The sequence below is a fragment of the Caretta caretta genome, chromosome 7 (genome assembly GCF_965140235.1).
Source record: "Caretta caretta isolate rCarCar2 chromosome 7, rCarCar1.hap1, whole genome shotgun sequence".
Lineage (NCBI taxonomy): Eukaryota > Metazoa > Chordata > Testudines > Cheloniidae > Caretta > Caretta caretta.
In genome coordinates, this window is record NC_134212.1 from 72,535,604 (window position 1) to 72,556,065 (window position 20,462).

Sequence of the window (20,462 nt, forward strand, 5' to 3'; positions counted from 1 at the left end):
TAAAATGAGTCTGAAGCTGACATTTCATTCAATATTATAAAGCCACCAAGCATAACTGGCACAGTCTATCACTACTGGCAGCCTCCATGCTTTAGAGGCTTAGACCTAAACTAATAGGGAGACTGAATTATGACTTTCCTTCTAGACAGGCTGAGCCTTTCAGGACAGAGCTGAGATCACTGACTAGACAGAGCTGAAGAGCCTGAGCAGTGATAAGGCCATTATACCAGAGTGCGGAGATATAAAAAGAGAGCTTATAAAAATATTTTTAAAGCAACATGAACACTTTCATGAGCACAGGACAAAACATAAACCTAGATTTTATGGGAAGGTTTCAGTTTTGTGGTTGCAGGAGTTTCACCTTTTGAAGAAAATGTCACTGCACAGAGGTTTTCAAAAGCAAGATCTTTTATCGGGTGCGGCTAAGAGATCAGGCAGGACACTGGGAGCCAGGCTGCTTGGGGTTCTATACCCAGAGGACACTGACTCATTGTGGGAGTTGGACAAGTCACTTAACCTGTGGATGTCTCAGTATCTCTATCTGTACTATTCAAATAATGCCACCTTATAGTGTGTTTTGAATATTAATTAATATTCATAAATGTTTGTAACATGAGAACCATTGTATTCTTTGCCTGCTAGTGTCTCTCTGAGCCCTAGGGAGATGCTAAGGTAAGGTGTTTGAAAATATGTGAAGTCTGTTGTTTAGAGATGCAGTTCCACATCATCCACACAACATCCAGTGAAGAATTCGATCAACATTATTAGAGCTCAAATCTCAGATACAAATTTAAGATTATGTTAAAAACCATAGTTTAGTAACCCCACTGCCTTCTGCATTTTCAGAAGGGCAGAGCACTCTGCCATCAGTTTCCTTGGTACATAAGTACTTAGCTTTGGTCACAGACTATGGGCTTTTCATTGGTACAATTTTATATTGACCTGTCAAAAGCTTTTGCTACAGTACCACAGAGGCCAATTAAGACTCAATTTATTACTTAAATAATTTGAAGCTGTCTAAAGCTAATAGGTATATGGAATTCCCCAGACTTATTAAGCTTTGCAGAAACAAAGATGGGGGCTCTTGATGAAAGGAAACAGAATTTGAGCAGTATGGAATGGAAATGACAAAAGCCTGCATCCCATTAGCAGCCATTGGAGGATCCTGCTGTCTATCATAATGGAAAAGTTCCAAGAAAATACAGCTATTGTGCTAGATCATCTGATTGTTTCTAAAGCTCACATGTGAGGGGCTGGGAGAGGGGAGTCTCAGTGTTGCCAGCTCTCTTGACTTTAACACGTCTCATGCTTTTTGGAGAGGGATTTTAAAGCTCCAGATTCTGACGTCAGTTGATTACCAAGAATTAGCCATGATGATTGCAGGAAAAGACTTGAAAATGTGAATCCTATAGGTTCAAAGACCATGAGGCATATAAAAAGTACCCCAAATTTTAGGACCTGACTCATAATTTTTGGGCTGGCAGTACTGAGGAATGACAGATGCACTGAAGCAAGTGAAATGGGACTATTGATTATTATTACTGGGGTTGTAGTAGGGCAATATACACCCACATAACCAAAATACTATCCGCACCCCAAACATCCTGCATGTGGTTGGACAACACATGGAGAAAACGAGCAAAAGAGGAGGGAAGTGGACTGTGACATTCCCCAGAGTACAATCTAGATGGTTGAACATCTGTGTCCCCTAACCTCTCCAATTGCCGTGCCTTTTACACTACCTCGCTGTGAGAGAAACCGCCCCTGGTCTCTTCATGCATGCAAAATCACTCTTAGCTGAATTACAGGAGTGCTTCTAGCCAGCCACTCCTGAGAGTGACACCAGCAAATTCCCAGTCCCAGACTTGTCCCCAGAAATGTGGGTCCTGTACTGCCTACCTCTTTCCTTCTGGACAATACAAGCTGATAGAAAGTCTGTCACTTCATTAATAGAAAATGATATGCACAAACCCTGTTATCTCAAGTGGAGGTTCTCAAACAAACACACTGGCTTAGATGAAACAATAAAACAACTTCATTAACTAGTAGGGTGACCAGACAGCAAATGTGAAAAATCGGGTGTGTGGGGGGGGTAATAGGAGCCTATATAACAAAAAGACCCCAAAATCAGGACTGTCCCTATTAAATCAGGACATCTGGTCACCTTATTAACTACAGAAAGATAGATTTTGAATGATTACACATAAAGACAGATAAAAGTCAGAATTGGTTTGCATGATGGGGTATGCTTACCCTGCACTAGCCCAGACAGGGTTAAGCCCATATTATTGGCAGCAGAAGTCCTGCCCCTGCAGCGGGACTGGTCATACTCCAAATGCTCTAGCAGTATAAAGGGAGGAAGCCCAGCTCATTGTGGGCTGGAGACTGCAAGGGAAGGACCTGTCTGGGAAGCTCCTGCAGAGGGCCAGCCACAGCTCCTTACTGCGCCGGGAATCAGAGCCTCCCCGGGCCCACTTGAACCCCAGCAACTGGAGGAGCCACAGGAGGCGACCGGCCCAACTGACCATGGAGAATCCAAAGGCTCATGGGAGACCCCAACGCAGATACTAGTAGGAAGTGACCAAGGGAGGGTGACAGAGTGCTACCTCGCACCCGGGAAACCTCAATGTGTTTCAGTAGGACCCCCACACTGAGTCAGTAGCAAGTTGCTATACCACTGTTATGGCCCTGGGTCGGGCCCAGTGGAGTCGGGTGGGCCCGGATGCCCCTACCGGGGCTGCTACACTCCTTGGTGGGCGCCTCACCCCCATTGAACTCTGGCTGCTAGGGCACGCTGCCCTGCACCCAAGGGCTGCTCCATAGACTCTGGCCGCTAGGCCACGCTACCCTGACCCTAGGGGCGTAGACCGTCACACGTGGTGGAGAATGTGGGCAATGACCAGGACCTGCTGAAAGGTCCAGGGGAAGGAATCTAGATGACGGGAGCCCCACCACCATCCAAGATAGAGACCGAGAAGCTTCTCAAGTGGAGGCTGGAGAGTCAGCAAGAGCAAGCAGCCCAACAGCGACAGCAACAGGCTCAGATGATGCAGCAGATGGCCAGCCAGCTGCAGATGATCAGGGATCAGGAACAGCAGCAGCAGCAGCTTCTTCATAAGTTGGCTGCCTAGCAACAAATACAACAAGAGTGTCTGGTCCAGCAAGTGGCAACTCTATTATGCCCACCAGGAGCCCCAGCTCCTGCACCCATAGGGGCGGGATCTGGAGAGACTTTGGTGGGGCTGCCAATACGCCTAACTAAGATGGGACCAGGGGACGACCCTGAGGCATTCCTGGTCACTTTCGAGCTGGTCGCTACAGCCGCCCAGTGGCCCCTGGAGCGCTGGGCCACCATGCTAGCTCTGTATTTGGACAGGCACAGTGTCTACTGTAACCTTGATTCCCCAGAGGTCCTGGAGTACCCTTGGGTGAAGGCGGCCATATTGGAGCATACCGGCATTAGCTCGGAGACTTACCGCCAGCGCCTCTGCAAAGAACAGTACCCTCCTGGGGCTTGGCCACGGGCCGTGCACCAACGGGTACGGGACCACTGTTGGAGATGGTTGGACCCAGAAGGCTTGACCAGATCCCAGGTGGCGGAGATGGTGGCACTAGAGCAGTTCACCCAGATCCTCCCGGCAGGAGGGAGAGCATGCGTGCGATACCAACAACCTTGTCAGCAGCGTGAGCCTGATGGAGGACTATCTGGCAGCCAAGGGAGCTGAGGCACCACCCTGGGAATCTGGAAACCTGAACAGAAGGGACAGGCCAGGCAAGAGAAGCCCCTGGGAACCTCAGTCCATCGCCCACCCCACACTCACGAAACCCCCCAGCCCCGACCCCAGACACAGGATCGCCCAGACTCTGATTTGAAGGGATCGGCACTCCCAAGAAGCCCGAGAATGCTGCTGGGAGTGTGGCCAAGAGGGACATTTTTGGTGGGAATGTCCGTTCATGGACTGCAACTACGGGCAAGTCTGGGTTGCTGGCCAAAAAGCTCGGAAAAGAGGACTGGGAAAAATCGTGGTCCCTGTATGGGTTGAAGAGACCCCCCCACGAATGCCCTCATGGACTCAGGATGTAGTCAGACCCTCATAGGGGCGGGGCTGGTCCCTGACCTTAAACTCTCTGGTGAACAGATGCACTTACAATGTGTCCATGGGGACAACCATCCTTATCCCACAGCCTGGGTGAGGACTGAGATCTGCCACGAGGAGAAAGTCCTCCACGTGGGTGTGGCCCCCAGATTGGCCTACCCCGTAGTGCTGGGGCAAGACTGTCCAGAATTCAGGGAGATCCTCCAGAAGTATCAACCACCCACCCCATGAATGGCAGGGGCTAGGTCTCTGGGGAGAGGGCTGCTTGGACACACACCAGAGGCAGACCCTGGGGAAGGGACAGCTATGGCTGGGAAGATGCCCGCCAACTCCTGTGCAGCAAGGCACCCGCTGTGGACAACATGCAGGCAGAGCTAGAGTGAGATATAAGATTTCATGCAGGAGCAGAGAGATGACCCGACCCTGAGTAGTGCCTGGGAGCAGGCCACTGGCCTCAGGGAGGACGCACCTTCGAGACCTCCGCAGGGGCCCCAATTTGAGATCTATATTGGGTGGTACAGGAACCACAGACACCCAAGCTGCTCCATCAGCTTTGGTGCCCTTGCACCTCCTTGCACTTCAGTTTTGTTTCACAACTTGCCAGCTACGTGGAAGAGACCAGCGAAGTTTGTTTGTTCTTCTGAACTAGCAGAATTGAGTCTTTCCAATTTGTCTTGTTAGAGAAACCCATTTTCAACACAACTGCGGGGGAGAAAGAGATGCAAAAAATCCTGCTGCCCTACATTGGACATTCCAACTAAGAAGGCAGCAAGGAGGGAAAATGAATGGCTGTAGCACTCTTCTCACCCAACAAAACAAAACACAGTGGAGATGGGTGTTTAGCCAACCATGAGGATTCACTCATTTACTAATAAATAACAGTAATGCTTTTCTTAAACATTCATGAATAAAGACTCACCTCTAAACACTCTATTGGGGGCAGATAAGTGCTATTAACCCAATTCTATTCTGTACATAGAGAAACAGATACAGAAAGATTAAATACAAAATGCCCAAAGTAGCATTGTAAGTTACAAGCAGAAATGTACAGGAAAAGAACCCCAAATATTTATTCCCTGTTCTCGTCTCTAACCTGTGGATCACACTTTCTTCCCTCTCATTAAAATGAGTCGCAATCTGACATTTCCATGAGAAATTTCCATTGTAAGCTTTGAAGACTCCTCTGCTGAGACCTTCTCTGTGGGAAAACTATAAGTAGACGCCTTTTTTGATCAGAGTTTGGGATGCTCAATTCACAGTGGATGTTGGATTTTTGCTTTTCCACCTCCAATTTAAAGTTTTCCTTTTAAGTTGAACATAAAATCAAACTCTCCCTCATTCTTGACCCAGATCTGCAGAAGGTCAAGTAATTATGAATGAAAATGCCATTTTGTTTATACAACTTCTGTTTCATGACAGAGATGGAGTTATGAAATTTTTACTCCTGGCATCTTATTAATACTGTTTCTCTGTAAAGTTCCTCAGGCAACTGCGGAAATAATGACTTAAAACTTCAACAGGGTAATTACTTACAATGTAGGCATTTCTAAGATAGAGTTAGCACAAGATTTGAAAATACTATTTGTTCAGGGCCTTGTCCTTTTTTTAGAAAAAAATGTGAAACATATACAATTACCCAAATTTATTTCAATGACATTTTGGTTTAAACTCAATCAATTCCTAGTACAATAAGGAAAATTGTGTCATTTAATTACAGAATGCAGCCATCCAAAGCAGGTTTTTCACCATTTAATTTTGGAAATGTAAGTCAAATCTTTCCCTGAACAATATTAGCAGAATTAGAATTGGTCAAACTGGGATTTATAGTAAATTTATATTTGCATCAGGTGTGCCAGGATGTCCTGATGATTCAAATAAATTAATGTATTGCAGCACTGCGCTGCAACTTTCTGGTTCAAGTGCAGTTTTAATCTGAAAAAAAAAACTGTGAAAATAACACAATTTTACTCAACAGATTAGAATCTGGCCAGCTGACTCCAGAGGAAAAAAATGTTTATGCTGCTTTTTACTCTGACTAGCCCTGAAGAGCCAATACAGGTAAGAGGGAACAATCTGGTTTCTCATCTAGTTAGTACATCAACAGAATTGTTTTCCCACACCTCTGCAAAGCTATTAAAGACAGTGAGCATGAGACAGGTGTCACTAAGGGCCTAATTCAGCCTGAGGAACATTTATTACCAGTGAAAATGTTCAAGGTAAAAGAACTCTGTTTCAGTAATGGCCTGTGCCGCTCAAGTAAGGCCAAGCAAACAAAGCAGCCCTAATAAGGGCACCATCGAAGACTCCTAGTGTGGCTTAAAGTAGATGTAGCTGGCGCAGAGACTCCTCTCACTTGTGGTGGGGCCCAAACCATCCCCCAGTAGTGTCCGGAGTAGGGAAGCATTAAGCTGTGTGACAGGGTTGGGCCAGATGTCTACAGAAGAGTGATAGAAGGCAGATATATTAGCCCCAGGTTAAGTAGGTCCCTTTTCCCTGGGTAAGGTAACAAGGAAGGTTCCAGAACAATCAGGAACTTTCTGGAAACAATTAAGGCAGACAGGCTGATTAGAATGCAGCCAATCAAGAAGCTTCTAGAATCAATTAAGGCAGGCTAATCAGGGCACCTGGGTTTAAAAAGGAGCTCACTTCAGTTTGTGGTGCGCATGTGAGGAGGACCTGACAGTGAGAAGGTGTACTGCTGGAGAACTGAGGTGTACAAGCATTACCATGCAGCAGGAGGAAGGTCCTATGGTGAGGATAAAGAAGGTGTTAGGAGGAGGCCATGGGGAAGTAGCCCAGGGAGTTGCAGCTGTCGCACAGCTGTTCCAGGAGGCACTCTAGACAGCTGCATTGCACAGGGCCCTGGGCTGGAACCCGGAGTAGAGGGTGGGCCTGGGTTCCCCCCAAACCTCCCAACTCCTGATCAGATACAGGAGGAGTTGACCTGGACTGTGGGTTCACAAAAATGGCCAAACTGAGGGCTGCTGTGAATCTCCAAGGCGAGCAAATCCACCAATAAGCGCAAGACCCACCAAGGTAGAGGAGGAACTTTGTCACAGGTGGCTTGCAACTACCTTTGCCCCTGTGGGTCCTAAAATGAGCATCTCCAGGCCAGAGCTCAGTTTTGTGTTTGTAGATATAACAATGAGAAAAATGCTATATTTTTTACCTGTAAACTGAGCCATTTTGATTCAAGAACTGATAATGCCACGTTAGAGTAGAAATGTCTGTTAATCTTGGTGCTCATACAAACACTTGAAGAAGCCTACAAAGGAGGCCACTATATGTTGGATATGAACTTTGCTGTATTGTTCTTTGACATCAAGATCACCTTGTGGAGAAGGGACACCTTAGCAAATGGGCAACAATGCAAAAAAAGCTTGCCTAAAGTGTATCCCCACTAACAAGGTGGTCTGCCCCTTTAAGGGCTAAGAGCCCACTCCTCCCATTCAGAGAGAGACTCCCTTTAAGAACAGGTATTTGGGCCAGCAAGAGCGGATTATAAAACCAAGCTGGGACGGGACTGGATGATTTCTATAAAGAGCTGAAAGAACTCTGTTAAAGGGGGAGCTGTGGGAAGCATCCGGTGATAGGAAGACTGTGGAGCAGTGGGGAGAGATGTAAGAAGAAAGGCCTTTAAGCCTCTGCTGCTGATTTTAGTCAGGGCAATACCTTTGTTTGTGTTACTTTTTGAGTTTTGGTTTTTGAAGAATAAACTGTGCCTTGAAATAGTCTTTGGGCTTCACATTTAATCCTTCCTGGAGGGGAGACAGGTCAGCAACACACCAACTTAATTCTGAAAGCCTTGAATATTAGACAATAAAGGAGAGGGTGCTCTGGAAATAAACCAAAAGATGGAAGATAGAGGAGAGAAATCTAAACACACAGACAGAGAATACAACTACAGTATATTCCCATGCTAAAATCTAGACATATTGATGATGTTACTCTGGTTCATAACTCTACACTCACTTCATTACAGCAACACGTGAAAACTTTTATTGTATTATTAATAATTTGACAAACTTTTAAAAAAAAGAAACACCTAAATTTTCCAGGCCCAGGAAAGGAGTGGAAAAGAAAGGTGGTGATGTATTTGGAACCTGTGGAGGAGATTCAAACTTTCCCTTTTCCACTTCCTTGGTATGGCCCTGTCTTGGAGATAACGATTCTGGGTGGACAACTGTGGCTGGATGGCCAGATGCTTCTTCTCCTATACAAGGACATAACCTTGATTTGCAGAAGGTTTCAATTTCTCACCACTAATTCTGATGTAAAACAGTTGTTCCTTGTGTGAATTAAGAATTCCTGGTGGCCTTGAAGGTTGATGGATAGCAAGTATCAGACTTTTAGGGTATGTCCACACTGCTGCTTGGAAGTGTAATTCCCAGCTCCAGTAGACATATACACACTAACTTTGCTCAAGCTACTGTGCTAAAACAGGCAGTCTGGCCACAGCAACACAAGTAGCAGCTCAGCTAGCAGCTTGAGTACAATTCTGCCCACCTCTTTGGGTATTTACTCAAGCGCCTAGCCTCAGCCATTGTCTGGGCTGCTGTGAGCACACCACTCTTTTTAGCGTGCTAGCTCCAGGAGAGCTACTGCATATATGTCTACCCAAGCTGGGAATTACACCTCCCAGCTGTTGTGTAGACATACCTTTTTTATGTCTTGCCTGAGTGTAGCAGGGAAATTTTTGTCTAAGGGTAACATTTTAAGGAATTATTAAAAGAAAGTGATTAGTTATAACACCCTATCTACAAAAAAAGTCTTTAGAACAGCAGTGCCGAGCTACTACATGATTACCACCCCCAGTTTGTAATATAGTGAAAAATGGCAGTATCTCAGATGATGCTGTGTGCTGATACCTGGTAAATGTGGACTTTTTGACAACCCCTTTACCCGTCTCTATTTCACTGTCTCCAGCCACTGAATGGGGCCTTTGTCTCTCTCAGTGCAGGATGCCATTTTGGTGATCCTTCTCTGTATAGTAAGTGGCACAATGCTAATAATTTCTAAATAGTAGATGGCATCTCTTCAGGGGTAGTTTTTTTAGTTCATTAGGCAGGGCCTCCTGCTGGGAAGCAAACTGAGAACAAGATAGAGAAAGGCACCACTGAAAATACAAATAAATCAACAAGGTGGCTATTTGGACATCTACACTGTTCTCCAAGCACTACAGGAACAGTGAGGGGTGAGGGGTACAGGCTTCAGAAGATGCCACCTGTGATAGAAGGGTGCCATGCACTGTGGTGCCTCAGTCACCTTTGTCATTCAGGATCTTCTTTTCTATCTTCTTTTCGTAGTTATGGGAGCCCTCCCTTTTGGTTTCACGGCTCTAAAAACTTGATTGTTGGAATGGTGAGCCTGAAAGGAGATAAATCACTAGATAACTAAATCTCTCTTATTTTACAGTCCAGTTTTCCCTTTAATTTGTTCCATCCATGGTAGGGACAATACTGGGGCAGGAGTTTTGTAGATTAGACTAGTGTTGTCATTCTTTTTCGTAATCTGTTTTTGAAATTAAATCCCTTGTCTGTCTGGTAGATAGGACAGGTGGGATTTCTAAAATGCATTTAGAGAATAAGATTTAGAGAATATAGACAACTTTAAAGAGAGCCAGGTAGTAAATTCAGGTTAGCAAAAGATACAATGAAATGGTTATTTTATATAGGAACTACTGCCCTCTACTAGATGGATTTACAACTGATCAGCTGTAGACCATATACCCAGTACTGCTAACCGCGTGGGGTCGTTTAGCTTTTGGAATAGATCTAACGTCTATCCCCACTGACACCAAGCAGCCACGGATGTTAATGATCGTTGTGTGTCTAAGAACCTATCAAGTATGCTTAGAACATACGATAGCTTCCTTTAACCGTGTACCAAGTGTCACTTAGCAGAACCACATAGTTTTGTATCTCCAGCTGACAGCTCAGTTAACCAGAAATTGATGTGTTACTGTAATGGAGTTATCAGTGAGACACACCTCCTACATAGCTTCCAGGTCACACTCACTTACACAGTGATAAAGGAGTATGAAATACCATTAATCACAAAACAAGTACACAGTTTATAGTTTGCGAACCTTCAGACAGATACAGCTGATAGCCTTCTAAGGTTTTATGGATGTTTTTAATCCTGTTAAACATGCCAGATAATATCGGGTGGAAAATGCTGTTATAAACATTTTTGAAACATTTTACTACAGATATTCATAGCAAGTATTAGAGCTTGTCTGTTTTGGGGTGATAAAACATTAAGCTGGTAAACATGAAAGTGTTTATTGCAGCTTGTTGGTGTCCCAGCGTCTGCATAACTCCATCCTTAACCCCATTCCAAGGCCCAAGCAAAGATCTGTGAAATGGAAAAACACTTGGAGTGTAAATGTTGGCAGTTGTAAAATCTGTTTGCCTGAGGTTCCTATGAATAACGACAGAGACATTAAATAGGAAACTGGAGGCTTGCATTTAAGCAAGAGTCAAAACCTGACTAAATCCATGGGAAAGCAGACCTTGCAACTCAGGTTAGTCCCCAGTGCCATTTACATAAATTCCTTTCTCGGAATCTTAATTTCTATTAAGAATTAGCTGACCTTACTTCCCAAGGCTGCTGCCCCAGGGTACCATAGCATTACACCACTCTGTGACAGGGAGTGGTGGCTACTTTAGGTCTTAAGATGTTGCAGGAGCAGAGTGGAAGAGTTCCTTCTCTCATTAGTACATGCCCTTCTAATGTTTACAGCATATTTCTCCCAGCCAGTCATGGATTATCTAGGGCCCAATGGCCTGCGGCAGCTATCAATCTAGTAATCCATTCTGTTTTTTAATTGGATGGCCAACACCAATCAGATCCAGGTGATCTCCACTAGCATGCTGCAGTTAGAAAGCTGGAGTAAATAATATTTGACATTCACAAGCAATAATATGCTTTAGTGGCCATTTGCAGAAAAAATAAGTGTTCAAAGAAAAGAAAAATGACAGAACTGTGTCATGTGTGCTTGCAGATAAACGGAGACCACAGTATGGGGGAATTGACACAAGTGGTAACTGGTGAGAGAAGGTGGAGGGCTTTCAAAAGGTAGGCTCTTTTTTAAAATAGCAATGCATCCAAAGAAAAACACAAAACAAGTTTTCAGCTACCAGTGGATTTTCCATGTTAGTGTTTGCCACTGCAGGTTAGCTGTGTCATCATGCAAATAGTGCTACCATCAGAGAGAGCAGATGCTTCCTTTAATAAAAATATGATGAATGAAAGGGTGAATTTCTTTGAGTTGCATTTGATACACATGGCCTCCGGGCTATGGCATTTACTTTTTTTAAAAGGTCATAAATAAACAAGGAAATAGGGGGCAATTCTAGAGAGGAGCAACCATTGATAGCATCCTGCCGATGTAGGAGCTCCACTGAGGGGCAGCCACTTCAACCTCCCTTTGATGTTATCTGGTTTTAAAAGATCAGCTCTGCATGAATATTTACATATGCAAAATAGGAATCTAAGGAAGACAAGCTACAGCAAAATATTTCACCATTCAATTAAAAGGCAAATTGTTATTCACTTTCAGCAAGCTTAATCTGTGATCCCTCATCACCCAGATAAGCAAACACTTTTTCAGGTGCTGTGATTTGCTGGCTACTTCCTGCTTTAATTTGGAATCACATTCCTATTTCTGCCATAGCACTTCTTAAAAGTAAGCAATAAAAACTAAGATTCCATTGCTACCTCTATAAGGAAATAACTTCCCTATATGTACTGGACCTCATTCCAGACTGATTCATTGGGGTAAGATTTAGATGAACAGCTACATGTAATAGTATTACATTTGGGCTTGATTGATGCAGATTTTAAAACAAGTTCTAGATAGACAGACAAGATCTGCAGGGATGGTTGTTGCCTGCTAGATTAAAATCTAAAGCATTTTATAATCAAACACTTAAGCCTTGATGAGAAAATATTTTATATATATATATATTCCTCTTTAATGAAGAAAATTGATTTTGAAATTCATTTAAATGATGACTTTACAATAATCATTTCGTTCTCAGAGCTTTCATCTAGTGGGAATCTCAAAGTGCTTTTACAAATTGATTGGGCAAGCATAGGACACACAGCATTTGTTGTTTAAATTTTTTCAGTTTTTTTTTTAAATTAACGGTACTGTAGTATTTCCAACACTCGTTTTAAAGCAAAGTTGTGAATACCATAATACTGTTAATTGCTTGCCAATGGAAATTAAAGAATTTAATAGCCAACTATATGTGCACTTGCAAACTAACACAGTTTATTAGTTAGACCCCTGTACAAAATCACTTTGCTCATCCTTCAAATTTATAGTAATCCTCTTTTTAAAAAATGCTGCAATTGATCAACACTGCTTAGCAACAGCACACAACAGGCAAAGAAGGTTTAGCTGGACTACTCTTTGCTACAATTTATTTTTAGTCTGTTACACTACCTTGGTAAATAGCCAATATTATACAATGTAAACATACTGGAAATCTCAACCCATCTCAAATTTACCTAACATGATACATCACGATTGTAAATAATGAAGAGGACAAAGTTCTGATCATCAGATTTTTTTTATATTTTATTCCTACAAAAATCATGTAAACATTAGCATCCAAAAAAATCAAAATATGATGCATCAACTGCAAGTTTAAGAATGTGTCAAGAATATTTCAGCAATCCGTAAATTAATATATTCAGCTATTGGTACACATAACTGGATAAAAGCACCTCCTGACCGAGGTATTTAGGTGTAATAGCTGTAAAGTGAACAGAGGCACTCTGTCCCCCTAACCTGATTATAAGACCACACTCCAATCTAATAGACTGCCCACCATTGTTACATATTGATCATTCTATTTTGCAGCTAAAACAGTATAAATCAATTGTTAGGGTAGGAAGTTTAATAATTCTGTTTATTTGAACATATGTAGCAAACACCCCTATAAGAATGAAGAGAATAGAGCATTCCACAAACAGGTTTCTAGGAGAGTAAAATTCTAGCTTCCCTGACTGCAAGATTAGTCCATCAGCACTCTCCATTTCTCAATATTTTGAATTCAGCAACAGAAGCGCCTCTGGCTAGATAGTATGCTCCAGAAAGTATGGATGATGCTGATTGGGTGGGAAAGAAATTAAGATGTAGAGTGAATATTGCACTGACCCAAAGTTATCCTTTTGGCTTTGATGGAACGTCCTGGACAGTTTAAAATTTCTCTCAGATTAGAAAGAGCCTGGGAATATAATGCTTTTAACAACTTCTTAACCGTGTGCTATGTTACTTCGAGTCTGTATAAGTAAATATAATCTTTATGCTGCACTCAACATTACATTGCAAGTGCCTTCACAGTATTCCCCCTTCAAAGACCAAGTAGATAAAGATACAGGAGATATTACTTCTAATTTTTCAGGTGACTATATATAAATTAAATGAATTCTGTATGGACAGGTGAAAAAGCAGAGAATTTATTAACTAAATTTCAAAGAATATATATATGGAGGAACATACATTAAAAGAACTGAGCTTGAATAAGTTGCTCTCTCTGCTCCACCATTATTTAATTCTCCAGGATTTTAAGAAAAAAACAAAACAAAAAAAATCATAGATGTGATCACATGGGTTGTCCTGGAAATTCTTGATACTACCAACATCTTATTCTTTGAATTGAATACACTATGGTACAGTCAGAAAATGAACTTGAGAAAATCATCTTATAGTTACAAATATTCTCCATTTTCATGGCTGAAGTAGACTTTCTGGTAATGACAAGAAATTCATTTGGTAGAGTTTGATCTACAAAACTGATTTTTTCCCCAAAGATGAACACAATGCTTGTTTTCAATAAGACTCATTTAAAAAAGGGGGAAGTTATGCCCAACTACAGGACTTGCTGCTGTATTTTCTTCCAGTTGTTTAGGCCAAATCCTGTTCACCTTTGCTATAAGTAGTAAGCTGAACAGGATTTGACATTTAGCTTCAATTTTCTGTACACATGTATGATCAGGTTGTGTTTATTATCAGCAATGCATTGGAGTCAAATCCTAAAACATGATCCTTAGAACAAAATGCCTGGAATAAGAGTTCACTATGAGCATTAACCTCTTATAGTCAGAATCTGAGCAATTCCTGGAACAGACATTTCCTTTAGCTCTAAAGCCACAGGTATAAACGAAGTAAAGGTTCTGAAATGCTATTCCAAGTCTCTTTATGAGATTTCTTTTTCAATTTGCTCTTCAATGGATTTGGATGGACCAAAAGTACAACAGTTGGGAATTGCAGGGTTAAATCACCTATGCCATAATGTATTAAATTACAAGGAATGGTGATCTTTCCTAATTGAACCATGAGCATAACTGTGAAGATGTTTTTACAGAGCGTCTGCACTAATCTTTTTTCAAGTCCCAAATTCCCCACTAGTTCAGCTCCAACAGTACGAGCAGCAGCAGGAGCTTTAATGTAGGCGCACCAGTATTTAAGCACCATGTTGTCTAAGCCCACTCAGAGATCTACCAGACATCATGCTGAAAACGTTGGTGGCCAACAGTGCTTTATCTACTCTACAGCTTTCAGTATTACTACCACCTGCGGAGCTTAACTGGTAGCAGCAGCAGCAGCAATAATGAGATTGGACAAAAAAAGCCTACTGGAGAGAAGGCCATACTTTCCACCTTGGGACTAAATTGCAGACTGCTTACCAGAGGCAAAACTTCCACTGAAATCAATAGAGTTTGGCCAGGATACATTCCTGGGATGTTATGCTACAGTTATGTTCCTGAAGCCTTGAAACTCATTCATACTTTTTATTTAATGTACAGCAGCAGCATTCATTTTGGACTCATGGAGATGGTAATAGCACAATTTCTACACTTCTTCACGTGACATACCTCCACTGGTATCTCTTCCATACTTCAAATGGCACGCGCGCGCACAGCTCCCACCAACAGTTGCTGTTTTAATGTTTTCTTTTTTGTAGGATGGAAAGATTTCTTGCCCACTGATGCCTAAGTAATTATCATATCCTCATTTCATTTCTATTGTGTGCACATTTATACACATCTACATGTGTATATCTGTATATATTCTAGGTAGGGGATCATTGATATGCTGTTGTAAATCTAACAAATAACTGAATTCCAGCAATATTACAAATCACTGCAGCAAACTGAGTAATTTTAGATTCATCAGAATGTTTAAGAACTTGTTCACCGTTTTTATATAATACTTAGGACCTACTACAAATTTTTAAGAATGTAAGTAAACAATGTGAAATTGTTCCCTCTGCTTCCTCTAGTTTTAATGTTTTCTCTCTTTTTTCCTTATAACTCAGCCCCTCTTTTCCCTTTCCCAGTCTAACTTCCTGTTCTTCTCTCCTCAGAGTGCCAACACCAGAAGAGTAGTTGTGGGTGCTGCTTTAATTTTTGCTTCCCCAGAATCCTTGCAGTTTTTAAACTTTTACTTTTTATTTAAAACATATTTAAAATTGTGAAGTTTTAAAGCTGCAGAAATTAATAAATGAAAATTAAAGGCAAAAGTACCATGGCAGTTCCAGGGATGGACTGGAACTATTAGAATTTCCAATGAAATGGATAATTACAGGCTTTCCTAACATCACGCCCATGAGTTACATGGCTGTGGGTTTACTAGTAATCATTTTATGTTGGAAATCTGTATATTTTATAGGTGCTCTTAAAGAGAGAGTTTTCACATAAACTGGTATTTGTTGATTCCAAAGGGTAACAAATATAGACCAAAATCTGCCGATGAACAAGACGACATGCAAATAGGATTTACAAAACAAACCCTTTATATATGTGGATGGATGGGGTTTCCGTTGTATAAACAGAAAATCTCACCTCTGAAAGTTTGGTTTTAGGTTAGGAGAGTTTATAGGATTACAAATGCAGTATTATATACATTGATATTAAGTTAAGCCAGTCCATATATTATACCCAGCAATTCAATATATTAGGAGAGGAAAAAAATCCTCCTCATAAATTTTTATTTTAGTCATCAAAGCCCAATCCTTTCTCATCTTCATCGGTGGAATCTGCATAGGATTCAAGGGTATTATATAGGAAAGGGTAAAGCTTCACATCTGGTCCTGGAGTAGAACAGCTTCTGCATTCTTCATTATAATATCTGAGCAACAGCCTGTAAACATCCCCTTGAAAATGAAAAGAAATAAAATTAATAAAGTAATTCTAAAATTACTGCATCATACTATAAGTATGTATATATTCACAATCAACAACTGTGTACAGGCCAGAGGATCTGCATTTACATGGATTTCAGTGGCAAGGAACATTGTTTAGGGGAAGCGAAGGGGCAGCAGCTCTTATTTCAGTGTGTAGGCTGGAAATGCAGACCAAGAGGGACTGTGTCAATCTGTGGTTTGCTAGCTAGTTGAAAACAAGGCTTTGGGTCCCACTCAACTTCTCAGTTCCTTGCACAAAATCCATTGCTTACACAACTGATTGCAAAAAAAACTACCTGAACTCTGTGCTAGGAGTGTCACAGTAACTGTATGTATATACACTTTATAATTTTAAACAACAAAACCATTACAGAATGGATTATTTTTTCAACTGATTTGGAAAGACCTAAATTTAGAGTTCTGTTTCCCACAAAGAAGTTAGAGGTACTACTATCAGCAGGGCAATGAATGTAGCTTCTCCTGTATTGCCATTGGGACTCAAAGAGTCTGAATGACTTCAAATCCAGCTACTTAGGTGCATCAGGGCTTGTAGCATAGGGCTCATAATACCATACCAGAATAGTACGAGGAACAAAAATGTGGGTCCTATTTTTTTTTAAAGACAGAAAAGCATTTCAAATTCTATTTAGAGCTCTGGCAGGCCTTCAGTTACCATAAACTAACTAATATGATGGCACATGTTTATTATCTACCACTTTTTCAGGAATAGCTTCTTGCATAGATCTGTAATGCTGAGGTTTTCTTCACTTAAATTCAGCACTTTTATGATCCTAGTGTCTACATTTCTTACTGTTCAACTTTCACACTGGAGAGGGATTTATTCCTCTTTATATTTCACAGTGGAGAGAGATTGTTTTATGCTTACCAACAGTTTGGCCCTTCTCAGTGAGAAAGGTGTGCATGTTGTAAATATCCCTCATCAGCTCAGCATCTCCAAAGGTAAAATAAACCACATCTCGCCCAGCCTCCGCAGCTGCAAGGATTTGTATTAAGGCTGCAGCAAAAAATAAATACATAAATAAATAAATACATAAATAATTTTTTTTAAAAAGGGAGAGAGAACACAGAACACAGGTAAATATAGAATAAGACAATTTATTATAGAAGTAGAGTAATTTGTGGTCTAAATTTAAGGTTGGGAGCTTTCACAACTAATAATCACACCACATGGTATTCTTCATCTGGAGATCTTAAAGCCCACTTTTTGAAAAACTGCAAGTATCATTCCACTTAAAACAAAAAACAACCAGAAACTGAAGCTCAGAGCAGTTAAGTACACAATAGGCCAGATTCTGTCCTCTTACATCAAGTTGTATCTTGATTTTCAAGTAGTTCCCTTGAAGTAAATGGGTCTATTCAAGTAGGACTCAATTATAAACTGGCTAATGTTCCTGCACTGTGGATTAAGAGAGCATCCCCCCCTCCCTTGTGTGAGCTGTCTGCGTTGTGGGTCACAAAGCCAGATAAGTGCAGAGCAACAACCATTCAGGTGGGCAGGGAGTGGATGGAGCCTTCGCTCCTCACCCAACATAAAACCTGGCACATCCGAGTGTAAACTATGCCAGGAAAAGGGTTAGTATAGATTCCTTCCCCCAAGAACACGGGGGAAGCAGGGACCAAATGTGAATCCCTCAGCCAGTGCAGATACACACTGTCCTTTACTCAATGCAGATTGCCAATCTAGCCTAGTAAACTACTGCTCAGCATGAATAAAGGGGGCTTATGTGACCCCTAGAGAGTCAGTGGGAGAGCATGGAATATAACCCAAGTTTCCGAAGTCCCAGTTTTATATTTTACCCACTGGATGACGCTGCCTCCACTGCTCTGACACAGGCTCCCTCTATGAGCTTGGGTATGTTATACTACTTAGTCTCCCTGTCTCCGTTTTTTTCATATGGAAAATAGGGAGACTACTTTCTTCCGAAGAGTAAAATGTGTAAGTATTCATGTTAAGGAACCATACTTAGCAAGTAGCGTGATAGGCACTTTATGTATTATTTAATCACGTTTAGCTCAATCAGCCTTACAATGTTCCAAACGATGGATCTCGATCAACTGCTGAATCTATGGAGGGTTACCATTATTTCTCGTCTCTAGAGATATACTTGTCTGAATGCTAATCTTTCCATTCACAATGTCCGTCAGGGATATTATCTACTCTATACTCACCAGGTAGAAGGTGGTGAAGAATTTTATTTTAAACAAAAATATGACATAGGGAATTGTCCTTGCAGTCACACCTGGCAGGGCAAAGCACACTAGTAAGGTGTTCATTGTTCAGCTAGGAGGACAAATTTAACATACTATGCTCTTTAATCAAAGGGCCCTTTTAAACCCAGAACTAAATTATTCATTACACTCATCACATACACAATCAATCTCAATTTGGGGATGATATTTTAATTAAAATATTGAACCAGCAGCCTGTGGATTTGGTAACACTTCAGTAGTTCTGTTTTATAAAGGGCCTAATGAACTAACCTGCATAGGAGAACTGAATCTAATGAATCTTCACATTTAGGCCAAATGAACTATGCAAATGCGCATTGCACTAGGAGCATGAGAAGGTACTCTGCAAATTGCTTTCCACCCGAGTTTTTACTTTTAATTGCTAAAAGTCTGTAAATTTGGCACTCATGAAAGCGAGGAACAAACAGCAGTGGCTTCAGTCAGACTTCCCGCCATACAACCCTTCCCTTTCCCTTCCCTCACCTCTATTAGGGCCTAGTCCAATGTCCTTTGAAGCTAATGGAAAAAACCTCCCTTTGGTTTCTCACTTTAGTTTTTTGAACAGATTTTTTCAGGTTAGAGAAGTTTTTATAAAAACAGTGATCTAGGTAGTTGAGAAGTACCTTGTCTCTCATGTAATCACAAATAACATACCCCATTAAAATACATTTTCGTAACACTATGACGATACTGAACATTTAGCATTTATTTTAGTTATCTCAGACCTTGCTCCTCCCTTTTAACTTGAACATACCAGAAAACTGGGTAAATATTTTAAAACAATCAGGAAAGAATTCCTTTCTGTACAAGAAGCATCACTTCAGATTATTCCCCCCAAATTAGCACAATGGAACCATGAATCCTAAATGGAACCTTTTGGCAGTACTGCAATATAGGATTATGATATACTATTCGATTTTTCTAAAGAAAAAACTAAGTTGGCCTGGATAAAGTGTTCCAGTAGGAATCTACAGAATTAAGGGCAGATATACTTCATGGAACTATAGAAAAGACTGTAGAGGCCAAACAGCTCTAGTGCAAAGAAATTTAGAGGACATGGGAACAACACTGATGACTATGGCTGTTAGACTGTAGTAAGTCAGAGATCCACAGGATAAGTGTATGCATATCCTTAACCTTTTCCAGTACATACATACAGTGCAATTCAGAAAAAACAAACAAACAAAGCCCACTTCACAATACTAAAGCAGAATTTTTTGAAGGAGACAAAAAAGGGGCATTTCTATAAACAGCCAATTCTGTGGTGACTTTAAATCCGTTATAGCCTCACCTCAGGCTGATCACATTTGATACAAAGTAGAAATTAATCCAAATCAAAACCTTGCCTCCAAGCACCCCAATCTTTGGGAAGGTTTATGGATGTGGATCCAAACTTTGTAGCTCAGTTGTATCTCTAGCTGATAGACAGACAGACATTACCACATGTGTGTACACAGCCAGATAAACTCACCTTTTAAATATTCAAAATATCTATGCTCATAGCTTAAGATCATTGAAAACAGTCACAAACAAGCTGAAATCTACTTCAAAAAGTCTTATTTAGCCAACATAGCATTCCTCTATTTATAATCAGGAATAATTTTCTTTCTTTATACTGCAGTTTGTTGCGTTCTCAGGTCATTCACTGTGACCTTGATTCAGACTGTATTTTCAATACAATAGCTTTTCTTTAATGCGTGACACACAATCATGCTGGAGTGTGATTAAGGCTTCTAGAACAAATGTACTTTTTAAAAAATATATATATAAAATAACCAAGTTCTCCTGAAACATCTGCAGAATCTAGGGTGACGAGACAGCAAGTGTGAAAAATCAGGACAAGGGGTGGGGGGTAATAGGACCCTATATAAGAAAAAGACCCAAAAATTGGGACTGTCCCTATAAAATTGGG

At 41.2% G+C, this 20,462-nt stretch overlaps 1 protein-coding gene across 9 annotated transcripts in view; it reads right to left on the reverse strand.

Moving 5' to 3' along the window:
* Positions 1-12,660: 12,660 nt before the first annotated feature.
* PARG (poly(ADP-ribose) glycohydrolase) overlaps positions 12,661-20,462 on the reverse strand; it is a 128,738-nt gene continuing 120,936 nt past the window's right edge. For 7 of the 9 annotated variants that reach the window (XM_048858637.2, XM_048858636.2, XM_048858635.2 and 4 more), the window contains 2 exons: positions 17,187-17,315; positions 12,661-16,270 (listed from right to left, as the gene is read on the reverse strand). In XM_048858637.2, coding sequence (XP_048714594.2) covers positions 16,110-16,270; positions 17,187-17,315 — 290 coding nt within the window. In that variant the 3' untranslated portion in view covers positions 12,661-16,109. Of the gene's footprint in view, positions 16,271-17,186; positions 17,316-20,462 lie in introns of those variants that run through there. The other 2 variants (XR_007357751.2, XR_007357754.2) reach the window with 2 other exon arrangements.